This window comes from Stegostoma tigrinum, chromosome 25 (assembly GCF_030684315.1).
Source record: "Stegostoma tigrinum isolate sSteTig4 chromosome 25, sSteTig4.hap1, whole genome shotgun sequence".
NCBI lineage: Eukaryota > Metazoa > Chordata > Chondrichthyes > Orectolobiformes > Stegostomatidae > Stegostoma > Stegostoma tigrinum.
The window spans coordinates 17,098,948-17,122,055 of record NC_081378.1 but is presented as its reverse complement, the minus strand read 5'-3'; the positions used below and the strand labels follow the sequence as shown (position 1 = coordinate 17,122,055).

At 41.8% G+C, this 23,108-nt stretch overlaps 1 protein-coding gene across 1 annotated transcript in view; it reads left to right on the top strand.

Moving 5' to 3' along the window:
* Positions 1–22,583, top strand: part of LOC125463353 (proline-rich transmembrane protein 4-like) — a 33,786-nt gene extending 11,203 nt beyond the window's left edge. The window contains exon 3 of the mRNA XM_048554562.2: positions 16,463–22,583. Within this exon, the coding sequence (XP_048410519.1) occupies positions 16,463–18,429 (1,967 nt within the window). The 3' untranslated portion in view covers positions 18,430–22,583. The remainder of the gene's footprint in view (positions 1–16,462) is intronic.
* Positions 22,584–23,108: the final 525 nt, after the last annotated feature.

Below are 23,108 nucleotides of genomic sequence, written 5' to 3'. Positions count from 1 at the left end.
GAGAGAGGAGGGGAGGGGCTGGGGAAGGTCGGTGGGATTGTGATAGGTAAGTAGAGGTAAGCAGTGGTGGGGATTGGTCAGTGAGGTGGGTGGAGTGACAAGGTGGGACAGAAGATGGATGGGTTGTGTCAGGTCAAGAAGACGAGGATGAGAGGAAGGGTTAGTCAAGGAATGAGTCCATGGGTGGGGAGATTTTGAAACTGGTAAAGTCCATATTTAGGCCAATGGACTGTAGACTCCCCAGGTGGGATATTAAGTGCTGACTCTGGAGGAGACCCAGAATGGACATGGCGTCCGGGGAGTAAGAGGGGGAGTTGAAATGGCTCGTGACCAGAAGGTACTGTTGCTTGTCACAAACAAAGTGCAGGTGCTCTAAAAAACGGTCTCTGAGTCTCTGCTTGGTCTCACCGATGTAGAGAGGCCACAGCAGATGCAGTGGACCATATTGATGGATGTGCAGGTGAACCTCTGTCTGATGTGAAAGGTTTGTTTAATGCCTTGGATGGAGGTGAGGGAAGAGGTGTAGGGGCAGGTGTAGCATTTCCTGCGGTTGCAGGGAAAGGTGCCAGGGAGTGTGGAGTAGATGAGTGAGTCATGGAGAGAGTGGTCCCTATGAAAGGCAGATAGGGGTGGGGAGGGAAACATATCTTTGGTTGTGGGATGGAAATGGCAGATCGGATACGTTAGCGGGATGATACAAAGAACAAAGAAAATTACAGCACAGGAACAGGCCCTTCGGCCCTCCAAGCCTGCGCCGATCTAGATCCTCTGTCTAACCTGTCATCTATTTTCTCAGGGTCTGTGTCCATTTGCTCCCCACCCATCCATGTACCTGACCAGATATATCTTAAAAGATGCTAACGTGGCTGCATCTACCACCTCCGCTAGCGTGAGGACAAGGGGGATTCTATCTTTATTTTTGTTGGGGGAAGGGAATATGAGGGCAGAGGTGCGGGAAACGCAAGAGATGCAGTCGAGAGCCTTTTCGACCACCAAAGGGAGGATGTTGTGGTCCTTGAAATAAGAGGACATCTGGCATGTTCAGGAATGGAACACCCCATCTTGGGAGCAGACATGGCAGGGGCGGAGGTATTGGGAGTAGGGGGTCGCATTCTTGCAGGAAGGTGGGTAAGAGGAGATGTAGTCCAGGTATAAGCTTTAAGTTCCATATTCCATTCCTTTACCTTCTGAATCATAGAATCCCTACAGTGTGGAAGTAGGTCATTCAGCCTATCGAGTCCACACTGACCCTCCAAAGAGTGTCCCTCCCACACCCACAGTACCTCACCCTATCCCTGTAACCCCACATTTCCCATGGCTTATCCACCCAGCCTGCACCTCCTTGGACACTATGGGCAATTTAGCATGGCCAATCCACCTAACCTGCACATTTTAGGACTGTGGGAGGAGACCAGAACACCCAGAAGAAACCCACACAGAAACGAAGAGAATGTGCAACCTCCAAACAGATAATCTCCCAAAAATGGAATTGAACCGGGTCCCTGATGCTGTGAGGCAGCAGTGCTAACCATTAGCCACCGTGCTGCCATGTGTGGTGCTCTTATATAAAACAAATTACTGATGATGTGGTTGGATCTTACTTGGTCTCACCAAACTTCCAAACAATAAAACTGTTATCTGCAACTGTTTTGGAGAATTATTTAGTCTCTGGAAGACCAACCAACTCTCCCAATGACAGAAGAAAAACTGTAGGGGGAGGCTCAATTACTCTGCAACACGAGGTGTTCTTTGGTGAACGGTTGCTGACAGCCATTCACAATTAATATTAATGACCTAGACAAAGAGAACTAGAGCGATATTCCAAATTTGCTGGGGATACAAAGGTGACTGGGGATGTAAGGTCTGAGGTGAACACAAAGAGGATGTAAAGCAATCTAGACAGGTTAACAAATCGAATAACAGGGTGATAGATGGAGTATAATACGGAGAAGTACGAGGTTATTCACTTCAGCATTGGAATAGAAAAGCAGAAAATATTTTTAAAAGATGTGGAATCATAGAATCCCTACAGTGTGGAAGTAGGTCATTCAGCCTATCGAGTCCACACTGACCATCCAAAGAGTGTCCCTCCCACACCCACAGTACCTCACCCTATCCCTGCAACCCCACATTTCCCATGGCTTATCCACCCAGCCTGCACCTCCCTGGACACTATGGGCACTTATAAATATTCTTGTTCAGAGACACTTTAGTGCACATGAATCCACATGCGGGTGCAGCAGCAATTAGGAAAGCAAATGGCATGTTGGCCTTTATTGCAAGGGGATATTGTTGCAAGTGAATGGGGAATACTGAGTGCAGTTTTGGTCACCATGTCTAGGAAGGATGTATTTTTCTTAGGCAGTATGTCAAATATGCATCAGGTAGTTTCCTGGGATGAAAGATATGTCCTTTAATGTAAGGCTGAGTAAACTAGGTCTATATTTTCTAGAGATAAGAATGAAAAGTAATCTCATTGTAACACACAAGAATCTGAATGGGTTTAACAGATTGGACACTCTGAGGTTATTTCCCTTTCTGAATAATGTTGAACTTGGTGCAAATTTTTTCCAGAATAAGGGATTAATCATTTGACCCAACTGACCTATGTTGGTGTAGAGCGGGATGAACACAGCATGCCAGGCAGTATCAGAGGAGCAGGAAAGCTGATGTTTCGGGTCTGGACCCAAGGGTTCCCGCTATGTTCATCCAGCTCAACACCTTGTTACCTCAGACACCAGCATTGGCAGTTCCTACTAACTCTGACCTATGTTGGTGTTTATTGACCACACAAATCTCTTGAATTGAATGGGGGATTGCTGTGGAAGAGTGTGCGGATGTAGTGGGGGGAAGAGGATATGGGTGGAATGAAGATGCTAGGGAAGCAAGGACATGAGAGACTGAGAATGCAGTGGAGAGGAGGGCATGGTGGGAGTGAAGACACATGCAGTAAGGATGCAGGGAGAGTGTGAGGATATAGTTAAGTGAGGACACGGGAATAGTGAGGATATGGGGTGTAGTGAGGATGTGGGCACGGAATGAGGACACAGAGGGGAGTGAGGTCACCTTCAGTGACTGATCAATCGTGTAAAATCTTTTTTTCTCCTCTTTTCTTCCTCTTTCACTCTTTTAATTAATTCCTTGTGCTTCTACCATAAGCATTTCCTTTGCATCTGAAAACTAAAGCAATGGTTTGAAATTGGGGTGTTACCAGTGAGGACATGCAGGTTCATTAGTTTTAATAGAAGAGTTTCATTGTATCTATGGATATTTAGATATTTGTGATCCCATTGTAATCAAAAACTCCAGTGAAAGATATCCAGAAAAAAAGCTTGAAATTACTGTTGATGTTCAAGATTGAAGTCCTGATGTGATAGGCAAGAGATTCTTACCTCAAAATAAGTTTCCCACCATCTATAAAACAGTTCATCTACATGGAATCTCCCTGTACCTCAATTTTTTCTCAGATTTTTCTCATTAAAAGCAGCAATCAATAAGCAATCACACAGAGCCACCCACCTCCCAACCCAAGCTGGGTTTTGACTACAGGAAACTACATGGCAAGCCCCCTGGGCCACTCAGTGTAACACTTTCTCAGCTCAGTCATTCGGAAATTATGCATCATAAACATAGGGCCCATCTCCAAACCAGTGAAAGGAGAGTTTTGGCTGAGTCTGTACAATTCTGTAAAGCCCACAAATCCTTCTCAATCGTTCACATGGAGCTTTACAGTTCACAGGGTTTAACAATGTCCAGGGGATTTTCGATAAAGCTGTTCTGCCCTGTTATAACACTCCAGTCCTGTAGAAACTGCTGACACCATGAATTTAGCTACTATTCCAATATTTTTAGCCCCTTGCACTCAGTTTAGTAGAAAGTACTTTATACGCAATACTTTATTTGTGCATACTTGTGAAATAAACTAAAAAGCAAAGTTGTACCAATCAGTAATATTCAGGCACTCTGTCTTCCAAGCCACAATTTTACTAACAAACAAATAAACCGTTATAGCTATTTCCAGACAAGGGTCCTGGATTGTTATGATTCCGTACATAATACTCCCAAATAGCTATTTGGCTCATGTTCTTAACTGCACATAACTTTGTTGTGATCAATCAGGAGTAAATTTTAAAAGATACCTTTCCCTTATGGGTACCTTTTCCCTATCTAAATGTATTTATGTTTTAAAAAAGCAAAATTAACCATCCTATCTTGAGTTAACAGAAGGGTTAGTTTTACTTACTAAACATGAGAAAAGATAATAAAATGTGACACACAGATTAGAGACGTGAATTAAGTGAAATGGTAATAAAAAATATACTAATCAGTCTCTGGATTCCATGAAGAGTATATGGTACAGTATTACAGCCATTAGTTTGGATGATTATCAGTAATGGTGACATTCGTAGTGAAACAGTTGATTTCAAGTTTCTTGGTTCTGCAAATTAGCCAACTGATGTCAACCCGTTTCCTCTTCAGCAGTGACTTTACTGGTTTTCTGGCTCCTAACCCTGTAAATGTCTTTCCATACCTACAGTGAAAGGGTGTCAAATGGCTATCTTCAAGTTGTGACCTTTACAGCGCACAGTCAAGTGACATCAAGTCACCATACACAGACCAGGGGTTGCATTTATTTTCAAACTTTTTTTTACATAATCCTGTAAGATTAAAATATGAATATGCCTGAAGTTGGGACATAATCCACTGAAGATGGCTTTCTGCTGAGAGCACCAATCAGCTCCTCAATACATTTGTAGCTACTGGAGATCACAATCCAGCTGGTTTTCCGTCACCTCTTTCCCTTTGATGGGTTTCTGTTTGTAGTTGCCTTGCAATCTCAGATGTGACCTTCCAAGGTTCCCGACAAAGCTTTACTACATAACAAGTCAATTTATACCTGCAGTCACCTTTTAGCTGTGTGTCCTCTTTTAAAAACTTATGTTGAGATTAAAAATTCAACATGTCTGAAAGTAATCCGGGATTATGATCCATTGCTATGACAAAACAGAAAGATAAAAAGTGCATATGTATATGCTGTGGAAATAAGAACTGAGACTCCCAGGTCAAAGTGGTTCTAACCACTTATTAACTAACCAGAAGTGCAATTAGCCATATCTAGATTCCCAATTCATCATATGTGACCAGCAGTTAATTTATTTTCTATGACTTGTGAAATATGAGGGGTCCCAGGAATGATAGTATACATGCTGGGTTGCTGTAGAGTTGTGGGGATTATGGTTTCTCAATCAAAGGTGTCTTCAAAGCAGTGCAGAAAGTGAAGAATGGCGCTGACTGCAGTGTACAGTGTTAAGGATAGGGAAGCATAGCCATCCACCCTGAACTGTATAACGCCCTGTAGAGCACTGGTGCCATTTTAACTTTGAAGAGAGTGTAAAATGGGGAACATTGATTAAGCTGTTTATTACACATCTCACTGCATTATTACTGTCAATCAGTCTGCAGTGACTTTGTCCACTGTACATTGTCAACCACTGTGTCTGTGCAATAGGTCAATACAGGAACCACATTCATAATCGTTTCAGCAAACACAACTTCAGGTATGGTTAGGATCTCCTGCTGACCTTATTATGGGACTCTATTACAGCATACAACCAGATTAATTTGCATTAACCTGATTAAATGGATACACATTTCACTATTAATTTGCCTCCTGTCCCTTAAGACTTTGGATGCAGCATTTGAAAGCTACAGAAGACAGCAATGAATTATTGAGTAGGCCTGTCATCAGCTAGGGAGAAGAGGAGGCAGCTACAATTACACATATCATTAGTGTTCTGGAGGAGATCCTGTTAATGTTGTTGAAGCCAGTAACTATCAATGGGGGAATATTTGTATGAATCACAGAAGTCCATTCAATCCACTATTGCTTTGGCAGCTCTGTGAAAGACCTATCTATTTAGTCTAACTCCTGTGGTCTTTTGAGCAGTTTCCTTGAATAGAAATAAGACCAGGAATAGACCATTCAGTATGATTATGTTTGATCATCCATCTCAGTATCATGTTTTCACTTTCTCCCACTACACTTTGATCCCTTTAGCCCTAAGAACTATATCTAATTCTTTCTTGAAAACATTGAATGTTTGGCCGCAGCTGCTTTCTGTGGTAGAGAATTCCACAGCCTCACCATTTTTACTGTTTGGATGAAGAAATTTCTCCTCATGTCAGTCCTAAATAGCGTATGCCTTATGCTTAAATTGTGAACCCTGGTTCTTGAATCCCTGGTCATTGGGAACATCTTTCCTGTACTTATTCTTCCTTGAGCAATTAGAATGCTGTACATTTCTATGAGAGCTTCTGTCATTCTTTGAAACTCCAGAGAATATAGCCTCAGCCTATCTAAAATGTTAATCCTGCTGTACCAGGGATCAGTCTGGTAAACCTTCATTGCTCTCACTCCATAGCTAGAACATCCTTTCTCAGATAATGAGACCAGAATTGCGTCAATACTCCAGATGTGGTCTAGATTAAGACCCTGCACTATTGTAGCAAGACATCCCTGCTTCTCTACATGTATCCTCTCACTATAAAGGCCAACATACCATTTTGCCTTCATCACCACTGACTCCACTGAATGCCTACCTTCAGTGACTGGTGTACCATGACACTCAGGTCCTTTTGCACCCTTTCCTTTCACATTGTATTATCCTTCAATAATAATCTGCCTTCCTGTTTTTTGCTAGAAGATAACCTCAGATTTATCTACATTACACTTTATATGTCATGCAAAAACCCACTAACTCAACTTTTCCAAATCACTCTGAAGCATCACTGCATCGTCCTCACAGTTCATTTTCTGCCCAGCTTTGTGCTGTCTGTAAACATGGAGTTATCACATTTAGTTCCCTCCTCTAAATCATTCATATATATTGCAAACAGTGGGGGTCTAGTCACTGATCCCTTTGGTTCCCCAATAGTCACTGCCCACCAACTGGAAAAAGACTTGTTTGTTCCTATTCTTTGTTTTCTATTTACCAACTGGTTTTACATCCATATTAGCGTACTATCTCCAAACCCATGCACTTTACATTTACAAGCTAATCTCTTACGTGGGGTCTTATCAAAAGCCTTCTGAATGTCCAAGCAATTAATATCTACTAGTTTCCCTCCATTTACTCTGTTAGTTATATCCTCCAAAAATTCCAGTAGATTTGTCAAGCATGATTTTGTAAATCTATGCTGTTTTCTAGTGCTCTACTATTAAATCTTTTCCTCTGGACCCTAGCATTTACACCACTACCAATGTTAGGCTAACAAGTCTACAATTTCTGTATTCTTTCTACCTCCTTTTTCAAATAGTGAGGTTATGATAACTAACCTTCTATCCACGGGAACTGTCCACAGTCTACAGAATCTTGAACGATGTATCTACAGTTTTGAGGGCCACTTCCTTAAGTACTCTGGGATGTAAATTATCAGGTCCTGGGGATTTGTCAGCCTTTAATGCTATCTATTTTCTCAATACCATTTCACTTTAATATTGATTTCCTTCAATTTCTCCCTCTCAGTAGACCCAGTGTTCTCCAACATTTTTGGAATCAATTTAAAAACTCCTTTGTGAATATAGGGTTAGGGTAAGATGTTCTTTGGAGGGATGGTGTAGACTTGATGGGCTGAATGGCCTGCTTTCACACTGTCAGGATTCTATGCAGGATTTATTTTTCTGAGGAAGTTGCACAGTAGTGGACAAATCATATGTGGCATTTAGTTTTTGTACAATGACTGTACTAAGAGTTTTCCGTTCCATCAATTTAAATTTAGAATTTTCCTTTTTGTAGTATGACAGATAATTAAGTTAATCTATTTCCTGTAGAGACATGTTATTGCAGTTTCTGTTTTTAATTTTCTTCTGTCTCCTAGTTCATCACAGCAAATTTTTTAAAAAAATATATTTTTAGTAAGAGACCTTTTGAATCAGGAGGTCGGATAGAGCCTCCCTTCCCTTCCCTACACCCACCTCCACCATCAGAAAGTTCCTGGGCACAGGGACCGACTGTGGGACTGGACAACAGGAAGCAGTTTGGTGGGTTAGGCCTCTTCCTGATGTTTTCCAAATGAATCCTCAAAGAGTGAAATAAATATAGTAGAGAGCAACGATGAACAATTGTTATTCAAACTGGAAGGAAGTGTATAGGGGAGTAGCCTGGAATGCAGTGAGAGGGGTTCTTTTTGATGCATATTAATGACTTAGTCTTGGCTATACAGGGCATCATTTCAAAGTTTAAAAATGAGATGGAACTCAAAGATGTAGTAAACAATGGAGCATATAATAATGAGACTTCAGGAGGATACAGATTTGAAATAGGCAGACACATACAACAGATTAAATCTGACAACAGAACTGTGAAGTGAAAGATTTGAAGGGAAATAAATACAGGCCCATGGAAAAGGCCAGCAATGGAAAAATTCTATAAAAGATTTAAGCCAGGAATTATAAGATGAATGGCCTTCTCCAGTTCCTGAAGAAAGGTCTAGGCCCGAAACGTCAGCCTTCCTGCTCCTCTGATGCTGCTTGGCCTGCTGTGTTCATCCAGCTCTACACCGTGTTATCTCTGGCCTTCTCCTGTGTTGCTGTACCAACCTCTCCTTCTGGATTAGGATGAAATTGTAGTTTCCATTTTATCTTCCTTTGAAACTGCTGTTGTGATTTATGATTCGTACAATGCCACCTCCATTCTCATAGGAAGGTGTCAAAGTTGCAGTAGGCCCAAAGCTTCCCTGAGTGCAGTATTACCTATTCTTCAAAGGTCCCCCTGTCCTGTAACTTCTGACTCTCGTCTGGGTCTTTCAGATGATTAACTGCTGCTTCTACGAGTATTTCCTTACCTTAAAATTAGAACTTGAGTGCTGATGGGCTTAACCTTGGGAATTATCTGTTGCCCACACACACTTGTTTTCTAACATTGCCTGATCACTTCCTCATCCTGGGACAGCAGGGATGGAGCTTCATTCTGTACCTAACACATGCTGTGCCCACCCTAGAAATGTTTGATGGTAAGCTGGGGAATTTTACTCTGTTACTTCATAACTAAAAAAATGTACACCTAGGATTTTCCCAGTATTAACTTGTAATTAATACCTGGGATGGTATGACACAGGGTCACTGTATGTGAGCACTATTTCGTTCTGTCAGTCTTTGTGTGCTTTTAGCTTCATTCCTTCAGTCACTCCTTCATCTCCTTTCCTGTTTTCTTCCTTTTCATATCCCTTCATGTTTAACTGTAACTGTGTGTGTGTGTGTGTGTGTGTGTGTGCTTGCTTTACACGCCTTTGTCTTGATGAATAACTTCTTTTCCTGTGTGTGTGTGTGTGTGTCTGTCTGTGTCTATGTCTGTGTGTGTGTGTGGTCTGCTCTCAATATATTTGTGCTCCTTTTACTTTTATCCTTTTTACTCTGCGTATTTCTTGCACCACACTCCGTCACTCATTCTGATTAGTTTCTCCATTCTAAAGATAAGACCTGGTTACCTGCCATCTCATTAAAGTTGGTGATGGCCATACTGGTTGAGAGAGAGTTATGAAGGCTGTCATTAGACTAAATGAATTCATTGACAACTCCTGTGAGTAATAATGGAATGTTCTTCCTGTAATTTATCTGTAATCTCAATCAAACAAGTTTGAGGGTCAGGACTACATTGGTTACTATCAGATGAGTGAATGGCTTTTTGTTTGAAGCTGAGTGAAACACGGTCTGTGGGGAGGCATTAAACTGTGGCACATTGGTGCTGAAATGATTGTGGTCCTAACAGTTTCAAATGTACACAGAAAACTGGATGTTAAAAACTGACTTCACACTGGGCGGGAAGCTGTTGACTTTGCACTTCAACAAGTGAATTTTTCTTCAATTAAGAAAGCCAGATGACTAGCCAAAGGTCAGCATGCAGAAGGCCATGAAGGTTCAAAAGACCAGAAGAGGAAGTGACATTAATCAAAAGGTATTGATTAATCAGAATAGCACTTACCTTTTAAAGGGAAAAGGAAGAATGATGAAGATGGGTTTTTATTTTTATTTGATGATTCCATCAGTTACTTGTGTGGCTCAGTCACTCTGTTTTGTCTCTGAGTCCAGGTTCAAGCCAGCTCCAGGACTTGTACATTCTAGCTGACAATTCAGTGTGCTACTGAGGATTTAGAGATGTTGCCAAGTGTGCTGAATTTAAATTGAATTGTTGTTGCATATTTAGGTGGATTTGAAATATACACTATTACTTTGAAGAAGAGCAGGGACGTGTGCTTGTCAAATTTCTTCTATCAGTCTGAAATAAGTTAACTGGTTACATTGTCTGTAAGACCTTGCTGTAAATTGATTACCAGTCCAAATGAAAGGTTTCCTTTCAAAAATGAGGATGTAGTTGCAAAATACTTTGGATAGCTCTGAGCACATTCCTACCGTGCTTTCCCATTTACAGAAAAGTTGAATAATTGGAAAGGAAAGAGGTTAAAGTGCGTCACCTTTTCATTAATAAAGCCTGGCTTTCGGGTAGAATTGACAACACTCTAGGATTGTTCTGGAGTCTGCAGGAACTAAAAGCTAATCTCCTGAACACACTGCTGGAAAAAAAGGAAAAGTGCCAGTGGGATGATTGAAAAATAAAGGCCAGATCTTCTATAAGACCATAAGACATAGGAGTGGAAGTAAGGCCATTCAGCCCATCGTGTCCACTCTGCCATTTAATCATGGCTGATGGGCATTTCAACTCCACTTCCCTGCACTCTCCCCGTAGCCCTTAATTCCTTGCGAGAAGAAATTATCAATCTCTGCCTTGAAGACATTAACATCCCGGCCTCCATGGCGCTCCGTGGCAATGAATTCCACAGGCCCACCACTCTCTGGCTGAAGAAATGTCTCCTCATTTCCGTTCTAAATTTACCTCCTCTAATACTAAGGCTGTGCCCACGGGTCCTAGTCTCCCCACATTATGGAAGCAACCTCCCAGCATCCACCCTGATGGTCAGATAGTCATTTCTCAAACATTAATGGGATTGTACATCAGGACCCTGCTGAATCCCCAACAAAATACAACTTCAAATAAGTTGTCCAGAGAACTCCCTGTGCCTGGAAATATCCAAAAGTATCCATTTTGAGCCATAGACAGTCTTGATCTCTACAGAATGGAAACAGACTCTTTGGCCCAACTTGTCCATGCTGACCAGTTATCCCCAATTAAACTAGTCCGATTTGCCAGCATTGGGGCCATGCCCCTCTAAACCCTACCTATTCATATACCCATCCAGATGTCTTTTAAATGCTGTAATAATATCTGCCTCCACCACTTCCCCTGGCAGCTCCTTCCACACAAGCGTCACTCTGCATGAAAAGTTGCCTCTTAGGCCCATATAAATCTTGCCCGTCTCTCCTTAAACCTATGCCTTCTAGTTTTGGATTCCCATATCCTGGGGAAGAGGCCCTGGTTATTCACCTTATCCATGTCATTTATGCTTTTATATACCTCTATAAGGTCACTCCTCAGCCTCCGATGCTCCAAGGAAAATAGCCCCAGTCTATTCAGCGTCTCCCTATAGCTCAAACCCTCCAACCCGGCAATATCCTTCTAAATTTTTTCTGAGCCCTTTCAAGTTTAATAACATCTTTCTTCTTGCTGGGAGAGCAGAATTGAATGCAGTATTTCAAAAATGGCCTAACTTGTCCTTTACAACTGCAACATGACATCCAACTCCTGTACTCAATGCACTGACCAATATAAGCAAGCGTACCAAACGCCTGCGTCACTACCCTGCCTGCCTATGACTCCATCTTCAAGGAACTGCGAACCTGCACTCCAAGGTCTTTTTGTTCAGCAACACTCCCCAGGACTCTACTATTAAGTTTATAAGTACCGCTCTGATGTGCCTTACCAAAATCCAACACCTCACACTTGCTTAAATGCTGTCAGCCACTCCTTGGACCATTGGCTCATCTGATCAAGGTCCTGTTGTACTCCAATATTATTTGCTTCACTGTCCACTACACCAGCAATTTTGATGTCACAAGCAAACTTACTTACCATACCCCTTACATGGTAGCCCCAGTAAATCCCTAGACTCCTGCATCATAATGATTTTTGCTGTCCCTTCATTTGGAAGATTACGGTAGCTGAATTTTAAGTAGCCTAATCAACTCAGGAGGTCAGGGTGATCGTCTTGATGCATCACAGTTCACATCGGAAAGCTCCAGTCAGCCTCCACAAAAATACCTGCCTCATTCTGAGACACACACTTGTCCATTTACAGTGTAAGTATGAGACTGGTTTCACTTGTCGAACCCAAGTTCAATGTGAACCCAAAAATGAAAACACACATTGAACTTACAGTCTATTTAGCCCTAGATTAATGTTATTTTTTGTTCATTGCTGAATTTAGCTATGTTCTTCATTACCTTTTAATCCTATGCCATCAGTATCTTTATCCTCTAATTCCTGAGCAAGAGATGCCACATCACTAAAATGAAGACCTAAAGCAGAACCTGGAGTAAAAAAGGAAACTTCATTATTCAGTCAGGGCAACATCATATGAATAGCTTGAACATATTCTGTACTTCTATTATGGGCAGTTCATGTGCTGAGCTATCAACCTTATGAACCTATTGTCAACCTATGAGGAAGGGGAAGCAATTATTGACATTAATAAAAATCTTTTTGGTGTTGTCTCAGAAGTTGTTTGCTATAGCTTTCGTTGCTAGAACAATGCAAGACAGACAAGCTCAGGAAATGTAGATCAGTATTGATGAAGGGTCCAGACCTAAAATATCGACTTTACTGATTTCCTGATGCTATCTGACCTGCTGTGCTCATCCAGCTCCATATTTTATCAACTTTGACTTCCAGCATCCGCAGTCCTTACTATCTCCAGGAAATGTAGATCTTCTAGTTCGAAAGAATCACCAGAATCGAAATTTTAGCTCTGCTTTCTTCCCACAGTTGACGCCAGACCTGCTGAGTTTCTCCAGCAATATATTTTTGTTGTAGACCTTCCAGTACTTGGTGAAACCTCAACAAAACTGTTCACCTCTTTTACCATATGAATGACTACAGGATTTGGAAAAACAGGTCAGCTTTTGTGCTCCTGAGATGCTGCTTGGCCTGCTGTGTTCATCCAGCTCCGCACTTTGTTATCGTGAATTCTCCAGCATCTGCAGTTCCCATTATCTCTCTCCCAAGAATAACAACATTTTAGCAGCAAATTGTTGAATTTGGAGGGTTCCATTTCAGTTAAGTAAATTGTTACTTGGGAAAAGTCAGACTATTAAAAACCTAGTCTAATTCCTGAGTAACCTTTTGACTGGGTCCAATGTACCTTATATGTCCTCAACGACACCTCCATCAGACCCCTTAAACCCCCTGACCTGAACAAACACCGTCTCTCCATTTGGGACCCTCCCCACCCCCAAGGAACTGATACACCCCTTCTAGCCCAGGAACCAAGACCTCCCTATTCCACCTCTGGACCTGATACCCCTATCCATCCCCAGGACTTAATATCCACTCTCCTGTTGGGACTCGACACAACCCCAGCACCAGAGCTGACATCCTGCCACCCCAGGACCTAATATTCACCTCCCCCCCACCCAACCCTCCTCAACCATTGGGACCCGTGTGCTCCCTCACCCCCACTAGATCCAATATACCATGACTTAATTCTAAACACCTCACCATTTGCCTGCACATTACACTCTTGACAGTCTAACCTCACTTATCTTGTGTACTTACCCTTTCACAGGAGCTGTCAAAGTGGTTGTCTTTGATGCTGGACCTTTAAAGAATAGGGCACTGTGGAATGAAGATAACAAAGTGTGAAGCTGGATGAACCCAGCAGGCCAAGCAGCATCTCAGGAGCACAAAAGCTGACGTTTCGGGAAGTTGGCTGTGACAAAGGGAAATGTGACTGACTTCCTCCAGGTTGATCTGTGATGAGTGACCTGTCAGAATGGCTCCACATTTCTGAAGGAGCCCTCATCGGAGTCTCCTATCAGAAATGCAGCGCACTTTTGTTAGGGAAATAAGGAATAGAGTGACAATCTCAATGTGATATCACTCCTTGGAAAATCCAGCCTAAGGTTTCTAGCATAAATTTACTAGCTGTAAAAGTATTGGACGGGGTGGCGGGGAAGAAAGGCCATTTTACTGTTGGTCAATAATCATTCAATAAGGTGTCTATTCAATTCTCAATTTATATGGAAGATGTGCACATGTGTGAATGTGTTGGGTGAACTATGGGAGGAAGGCCAGGCACCTGGAAGGCAAACTAGAGTTGGCAACAGTAATTTGAGTTCAGAACAGAATGATGACATTAAATCTGTCTCTTTTCACTGCAGAAAGAATCCAAAAATAAATGAATCTAGCACAGCCAGAAACCAGAAGTAATTAGGCACCTGGTGAGAGCACAAATAGCTCACAATTCAACACTAACTTGTCAATACCACAAGAATCATGGTCACATTGAATGGAAATATCATGGTGATTCTGTTGATGGTGTCCTTTTCAAGTCTGTGTTAATGCCAAAGCATTACCTCTGACCTTGAAATGCTTGATATGACCCATTTCTGACCTTGGAGCATACCATCTTATTTTTGATATTTTGTTATTGTCGGATCACAGGTCATCCCTTTATTTGCTATTCAGCTGCTGACAATTTACTCAAGCTGTTTGACACTTTTGATCACCTGCAAAGTCTTCCAGACAAACGCAAGGAGGGTCAATTTTAGATGTGAATTATACTGTTAATGGCAGAAACTTTAACAATGTTAACAAAGAGACAAATCTGGGCATGCAGGTCCACAGTTCCCTAAAAGTGGCAACACAGGTGGCCAAAGTGATTAAGAAGGCATATGGCATGCTTGCCTTCATCGGCCAGGGCATGGAGTACAAGAGTTGGCAAAACATGTTGCAGCAATATCAAACCCTTGTTAGGCTGCATTTGGAATATCGTGTGCAGCTTTGGTCGCCATGGTATCAGAAGGATGAGGAAGCTGTGGATAAAGGACAGAGAAGGTTCACCAGGATGGGTGCAAGATCTCAAGGGCGTTGGCTTTGAGGAAAGGTTAAAAAGGCTAGGAATGTTTTCACTGGAAAGATGGCGATTGAGAGGAGACCTGACAAAGGTCTACAAAATTATGGCGGGCAAAGATACGAAAGATAGCCAGAGGCTTTTTCCCAGGCTTGAAGTTTCATTTACAAGGGGGCACAGGTTCAAGGTGAGAAGGCAAATTTTAAGAGAAATGTGTGAGACGTTTTTCATGCAGAGAGTGGTACGAACCTGGAATGCACTGCCAGATGAGGTAGTGGAAGGAAGCACGGATCGCATCATTTGAGAGGTGTCTGGATGGCTACATGAATAGGGACGGTTTAGAGGGATATGGACAAATAAAGGAAGAAGGTTTGTTTTCTGGTTTAGTCGGGGCATGATGATCGGCTCAGACCTGGATGGCCATAACCCTGTTCTTATACCGCACTTCTCTTTTGTTCTTTTGTTATTCAGCCTTTCAACAGCCACTCACACCATTTGTACTATTTTTTCACACTCTTAATTACCTGAAATTATCTTGCAATGAATTCTCTGCCTATAAATTCCGTCCTATGTGCTTCCCTCCACTTCACCTGACAAAGGAGCAGCATTCCAAAAGCTTGTGATATCAAATAAGCCTGTTGGACTATAACCTGGTGACATGTGATTTCTGACTTTGGAGAAATACCAACAGTGAGAACCAATGAGATTTTAATTCACAGACCTGGTGTTAGAATTGGCCCCAAAGTGCTCAACCTGACAACTTCAAACTAATATAGTTTAAAAATGCAGTCATATTAATGTATATGAGCAAAACATGTGATTAACCAGAGTTTAACCCAAATAGAAAATTCTTATGCCAAGGATGTTTAATACATTCAAATGTTAACAAAGGATTTGATTTCTACGTAGTGATTTAAATGGTCAATCTGTTTCATTCAAAGACAGGGGAGTTTTGCACATTGGAAATTCCTTACCAAGAATTCTCTCATCACTATAATTTATGATGGAAATATAGAGTCCGTACAGTGTAGAAAGTGGACATTCAGCCCACTGAATCTGCACTAACACTCCAAAGAACATCCCATTCAGACCCAGCTCCCCCATCCTTACGCTGCACATCCCTAGATACCATGGGGCAATTTAGCAAGGCCAATCCACCTAACCTACACATCTTTGGACTGTGGAAGAAACCAGAGCACCCAGAAGTAACCAAAGCAAACATGGGGAGAATGTACAAAGTCCACAGTCACCCATGGCTGGATTTGAACCCAGGTCCCTGGCGCTATGTGGCAGCAGTGTTAACCACTAAGCCACCATGCTATCCTTAAAATAAATTCTATGTTTGTGTTGCTTTAAATACATTGTTAGTGGGTAGAATATTGAGATACTTGTGCTACAGCTATGGTGTTTCTACATTGTAACTTCTCCCTCTTTTGCCTAGATTTGATCCTTGGAGATGAAAACTCTTCTGATATAGGCCCCACCCCTGTATCCAATGGTAATAAGGATGGAAACTGCAGTTCAGATAAGGTCTGGAACACCATTCATCCTGACACTGAAGGAGGAGGACAAAACGCATCTTTCAACCCTCACTTCCTAAGTGTCCCTCCATTATTTGTACTCCTCCACACAGACTGGAACACTGCATTGGCTGAATGGGGATTGGCATGGGACCTCCATGTTTATGGATTGGGGTCACTCTTTTGCCTGGTAACAGTCATCTCTGCTATTGGTATCCTTTGTCTTCCCTTCAGATCTCCACCAGGCCTAGGTTATTTCATGGTTATCAATGGATTGCTATTCTTGACAAGCTCAATAAGAACTTTTATCTTCCTTTACGATGCCTACTGTTATCAGCACAAATTACCTGCAATGGTTGCCTTACTTCTCTATGATTTGGTCTTCCCTTGCCTTACTTCTGCTTTTGGAGTCGTAGTCCTCATCCTGTCATTGAGGTCTGGGCCACAAGCAGGGACATCAAGATTCCAGCGTTCATGCTTCCTAACCACAATTATCTTTCTCCACTTCACACTCACTATTGGCACAATCTTGGTCATTACTCTGCTAAAGCAAGCTCCCTTCCTCCTCTTTGTGTCACATGGGATCTTTGTAGTTTTGGTAACCATTTTGTCTATCCTGTATTTCACATTTTACTGTCATGCACGTATGGTTGGCATGCAGGTCTACAGCATGAAGACTTCAACACCATGCCTGGAGACTTTAAATGCTGGGCCCCTCAGAGAAACAGAGCACTGGGGAAGAGTAGCCAAACTGGCCATGTGGACTGCAGTGTTCAGCTTGAGCTGTGCTGCATTACAGTTATATGCTATTCTATACCGACTAGGATTGGCTGGCGATCACGTTTTCCAGCCATGGCCTTGGTGGATTTTCCATTTTGGTACCAGCTTATGTGAAGTAGGGATGTGCCTCACCATGTCCCTTATTGGAATCTATCCATTGTTCTGTACCTCTAAAACATCAGACCGTAACCACTGGAACAAAATGTTTTGCCTGTCTCCAACACATGTATCCATGAAAGCTCCTATCCTTTCAAACACTAATCAATGGTCAACTCCCCACCAGGTGAAAACATTAAACTGTGATGTGATTATCCAAAATGAATCAGAATGTGTTCCCCTCTACACCATGCCTGACAACCAATTGAGCAGCGGTGAGGAGAGCAACTTGATCTATCACAGCAGTGAGACCAGTGAAATAAGAAACCTGGACTTCCATTTAAAACATGGTGGATCCTCCAGGACTTCTTCCTTCATCAGTGTTCAGATAGACAGTGATTCCACAGTTGATCTAAGACCACCCTCACCTATTAATCTAAGACGTAGTATAGATGAAGCTCTTTTCAGTGAGGCTCTCATTCCCGAAAGTCTATTCCATTGGTCAAAATTACACAGTTCAAGCAATATGTCCCTTTGTGGCAACAGGTCAATGCCAGCGAGCACCAATGAAGTCTTCAAGGAGAATTCAGCAGACAGAGGCCTATATCGGACATCATCTTGTGTTGGTGTGGAAAGAACAGAGATTGCCAGAGGTATCACCAACACCTTCAAGAAGCTCAACATGACACAAGCCTTGTCTTCAGAAAGGTGGGAGGATAGCTCTGTCAACTCCATCTGCAGAACTTCACAAGATGGATCCTCTTTGGTGCTTTGCTCCAGACCTGAGAAGTCGGGCTTCTCAACTACTGACCCTGAGCAAAAATCTTTCAGAGACTCCTCTCCAACAAGCCTTCATGGTATCCCCCAGTTAACAAAGCAGTTTCAAGCTTTGTCTTCTCCAGAAACCATGGATAAAAATGATCCCCCAGATTCAGCAACACAAGTGGAGTTCATCAAGATCTGCAGGCAAATTGACCAGCTGAGTATCAGCAGTGACACAATAGAATTATGAAACTCAACGCTGTTGCCCAACCAGAACCATTTCTACTCTGCATCTTCCTTAATACTTGGAAATGCTTACTGGGAAGTGTATTGTCAAAAGAGAAACAAAGTGTAATGCTTGTGTTCAAAGGCCAAAAATTGCTGGACTCAGGGCATATATACAGGCTGGAAGTGGTCTTGGACAGTGGCATAAAATGTAAGACAGTGAATTGGAATCATGTTTTATTCTCAACCAACTTAGACAGAAAGGAGAGTTGGGCAAGTGTAAAACATGCTGCTAATTTGCTGACACCTGTTTTGCTCCAACATGTGAGACCAGTTCTGGCCTCCTTGAACTTCTGCACAGGGAAATTCTTGTGACACAGTGGTAGTGTCCCTATCTCTGAGCCAGGATCTCTACCAGCTTCAAAGGTGGATTGCAACATGTTGGTTTTACAAAAACTGAAAATTCTATAGAAGTGTATATATGGTGCAGTGTTACTGAAAAGGCTGGGTCAAGTGCTTACTGCTATATAGAGAATTTGCAATCATGTAAATATGCCAAATGGATATTTTTGAGGTAAAACTGTCATCAGTTTTTCTCTTTTGAAGATAATTATTAATACTAGAAGTAATTTTTACCACTGAGCTGAGATAAGACATTAAATACTGGCTGTATCTGTGGTACTTTGCCCTAGTGTGTACACCATAACTACACTGGAAGCTGGAAACCCTGGAGAAGTGGCAGGAACAACTCCTGTGGATGCTCCTTGCAGGTTATTTAACCCCTTAGTTTAAATTCAATCCCTGCTGGTTTAGTTCTGCATATATTGACCTGTTGTCCTTCTGAAATATACAGGAAAGTCTCTGGCTCCATTTTTGTTCTCTGCTCAGTTAGCTGCTGTCAGGTGAAGTTAAACTAATTGGCCTCAATTTGGAACTGAGCAAATCAACCAGAAATTAGCCTTCAATTGAACTTGTGTTTGTGAATGGATCTCAGGTGAGAGATAGACTGGGTTCCACTGTAAAGAACCTGTTTCCTTTTATTGAATATCTAGCCCACACTCACTATGTGTCCCATTTGTAAAGCAATACCCAGGAGCTTTCCAGACAGAACAAACAGACCAGAATATGTGGCCGTTTGACCCAGCACTTATTACAATAAAAAACATTGTGCTTTATATTCAGTCCCAGAATCCTAAGCCCTTTATATTTTTCTGTAGCAGATGCGTGATTGAGAGGAGAAGCAATAGCACTGGAGACTGAGCTTTTAAGCAGCGATCTCGAAATTAATCCCACTTGAACTTTTAACCGCTGATCTCCAAAATGAACCCTGGGATCATGAGCCTGGGCTAAGTTTTGAAACAGGGAGAATAAGAACATAAAGAAGGTACCTACCTAAGCAAGTGAGGTATTACACAGTCCACTTAGGTCAGTACTAATTCTACCGATGGTGTTCCTACTGGCACTATCAAGGGTATGGCTTGTCAGGGTAGTTGCTGGAAAGCTGTTTTCCTCTGACTGGAGGATCCAGAATTACAGGTCACAGTCATAGAATAAACACTTAAAAGGAAATATGGTCTACTCCAGTTCCAATTCTAATGTTCTTAAGAATGGGTTTTTAAAACAAGATGTCTATGGTTTCTGATCAGAAATATCAAAGGCAATGCTGTCACATTTCTGATCAGTGGTATTAGCCCCTCATTTGTAATGCAGATTTTTAGAATAGCATACATGTGTCTCATTGAGTACACTTAAATCAAATATTGAGTCAGATCTGTTCCTGCATCTAATTCAATCAAGTTTCAAGTCTGATTGATACAATGAGTTATCGAACCCAGTAACCAACTCAGTAACGTTTTTTGAGATTGCATCTGGTCCCGGAAGGGTACTGAGTAGGTAGAAAAGCATATGGGATCTTGGGCTTCATAAATAGAGATACTGAGTACAAAAGCAGGGAAGTTATGTTGAACATTAATGAAGCTTTGGTTAGGTCACTTCTGGCCAACTCATTTTAGCGAAGGTCCTTCAGTGGATGCAGAATAGATTTACCGGATTGGTTTCAGGGTGGTGCAATGTTAGCTACGAGGGAAGGAGAAGCTGCAGTTTTTCTCCTTGAAGCATCGGAGGTTAACAGGACATGTGATGAGGTAGATACAATTATGGCAGGTTTAGATAAGGTAGACAAAGACACAAAAACCCATTAGTTGATGGGACAAGGGATAGGAGACACAGATATAAGGTTCCAATCAAGAAACAGAGGGTCATATAAGAACCTTTTAAAGCAGCAAGTGGAAAGGACCTGGAGCTCATGGCCTATGAATGTGGTGAAAGTGGAAATGAAGAAGATTGCAAAAGGAAATGGATTGGCACTTGGGGAAGTAAACTTGCAGGCTACAAGGCTGAAGCAGGGGATGGGACTTGAATGGGACTTGTTTGATTATTCTACAGAAAGCCAGCGTGGATGATGGTCTTCCCCTGTGTTGTAATAGACTCTACAACTATGTACGATTGAATCATAATGCAACAAGACATTGAATACTCTGCGAACAATGCACTGGATTGTGCACTTCAACCAGTTTGCTTTTTCAAGAATGGTCTGGACTCTGAATCTCCCTGTAACGTACGATACTAACAGGACAGCTGACAAGTTGGTGCTTTCTTGACTATTTTCTGTGGTAACCTGGCGAAAGATTAAATGGAAACATAAGAAGAAGAGTAGAGATAAACTGCTTCCAAAAATTGCCAGCTGTTTATGAGTGGAATTCCACTGCTCGAATGTCACAAAGACTGGATTCCTGAGTGTGGAAGTTCCAGCATTTTACTCCTAGATTAATGATGTATTGTTAATGACAGCAGGACTCCTTAACTTTGGTCAATGGCTTTTTTTTACCTTCAATAAACTGAAAGGCTAATAAATTCAATGGTATCACTGTATAAAATTGAGGGTAAATCTACAATCCCCTTTACCCAAAGCAGCCACCATTTTTCAATCCCAGTTCCCAATGAGTGCAGTGCCCCCACGGGAGTAAGGAGTTGAAGGTCACTGCTCTGGTTGCTTACCACGATCTGATGTCTAATACTTGATTGGTTAGTTTGGATACAGGATAAAGTATTTACCAGAGGATATGTTAATCATTTGGGTTCATGACTGAACATCTCACTTGACCAGACACGGTACCCAATGCCTCACTGGGCCCAGAAAAAATTAAGCACCCCCGACTGACAGCCCCTCAAAAGAGCTGGCCCAGATCTAAGATATGCTGACAGCTCAGAGTACAGTGTAGGTGGATAAACCAGCCTGAAATAAGGACTTTGGCTGTGACCATTGCTTCAAGTTGACTGAACAAGTTAAATTCCTTTTTTATTCAAGGATTTTGATTTTTTTTGTGAATTACATTTCTTTAATTTCATTGTACTTAGTGTGAGGCTCCTTTGTCATTCACTGTCCCATCTTAGACCATCCCTTACTTAGCCCACCAACAGTCAGTATGAGCTAAAACCCATCCCTCAGTAGATATGAATTACCATGGACTTAATGTTGGTACATCAATTTTGAAAGGATGACATTTGAAGAGCAACTGCAGTCACTGCTTCCCTAGCTCCTCTGCCACAACATCTCTGCTGTAGGCAGACATTAAGGGATTGATGACATTGTGCTTCTGCTCAGTCAGACGAATCGATGAGCAGGAGGAGGACTGCATCCAGCACAGTGACAAGGGTTCACAAAGCTGATTACTCATACAGCCTATGAGCTTTTGCCTTCTGAGTATGGTCTTTGCAGCCCAAAGTTCACAATAGTATATCTCTAAACCCAGTTCAGCTGCTGTGCAATAAACTACGGGGAAATAATCGTGGGAATCATGGTTTCAAATATACTGTAACATTCTGGCTCTAATGAAAACGCGGATAAAAGATAAAGACCTTACACTGGCCCTACTTGCTAACTGTACCTCAACATCAGATTATTTTCATGGCTTAGTAACTGTAACTTGTGATTTAAGATCCATTTCCTTTTCCTGCCTCATTACATATTGAACTGTGGCTCTCCAATAGCAGGGGCCAGGGAACATAGCTGAATGTTTGCCTGTTTGCCCTACCATGTTCTGTGAACAACTGACTGCCATTTAACACAAAAAAAATGGTAACTAGACAGATGAAAATAAACGTACTTATCAATGTGAATTGCTGCATTAATTGTTGTGTGTATTTTTTATAATTCAGTTGTGACAACAATCCTAAACAGTTGCACAAGTGTTACAGCTATGTTACCACCAGTGCAATATTGAAACAGTAATGGGTATAATTGTTGTCTCCTGTTCTGAGTGGCCATTGGGTTTAGCATGCCTTGGGACCAATGCAATCTAATTTTACTTCAAACTCTCTCTTTTCCCTTTCTATGGCGATGAACCAGAAACTAGATCATCCAGCAATTGTCTCCTGATCTTATCTTTCCTCGCTTCACCTTTCCTTTCCACTGTCCTACTTTATAGTGGTAATTTTAAATGTATTTAATTAGCTGTGAAGCATTCTGGGATATTCTAAGGTAACATAAAGTGTTATATAAAATACAAATTCAACACAATCATGGCTAATCATCCAATTTAGAATCCTGTTCCTGCTTTCTGCCTATACCCTTGATGCATTTAGCCCTTTATCTAACTCATTGAAAATTACATTACCGAACTTTTACAATAATTGATGGTCACC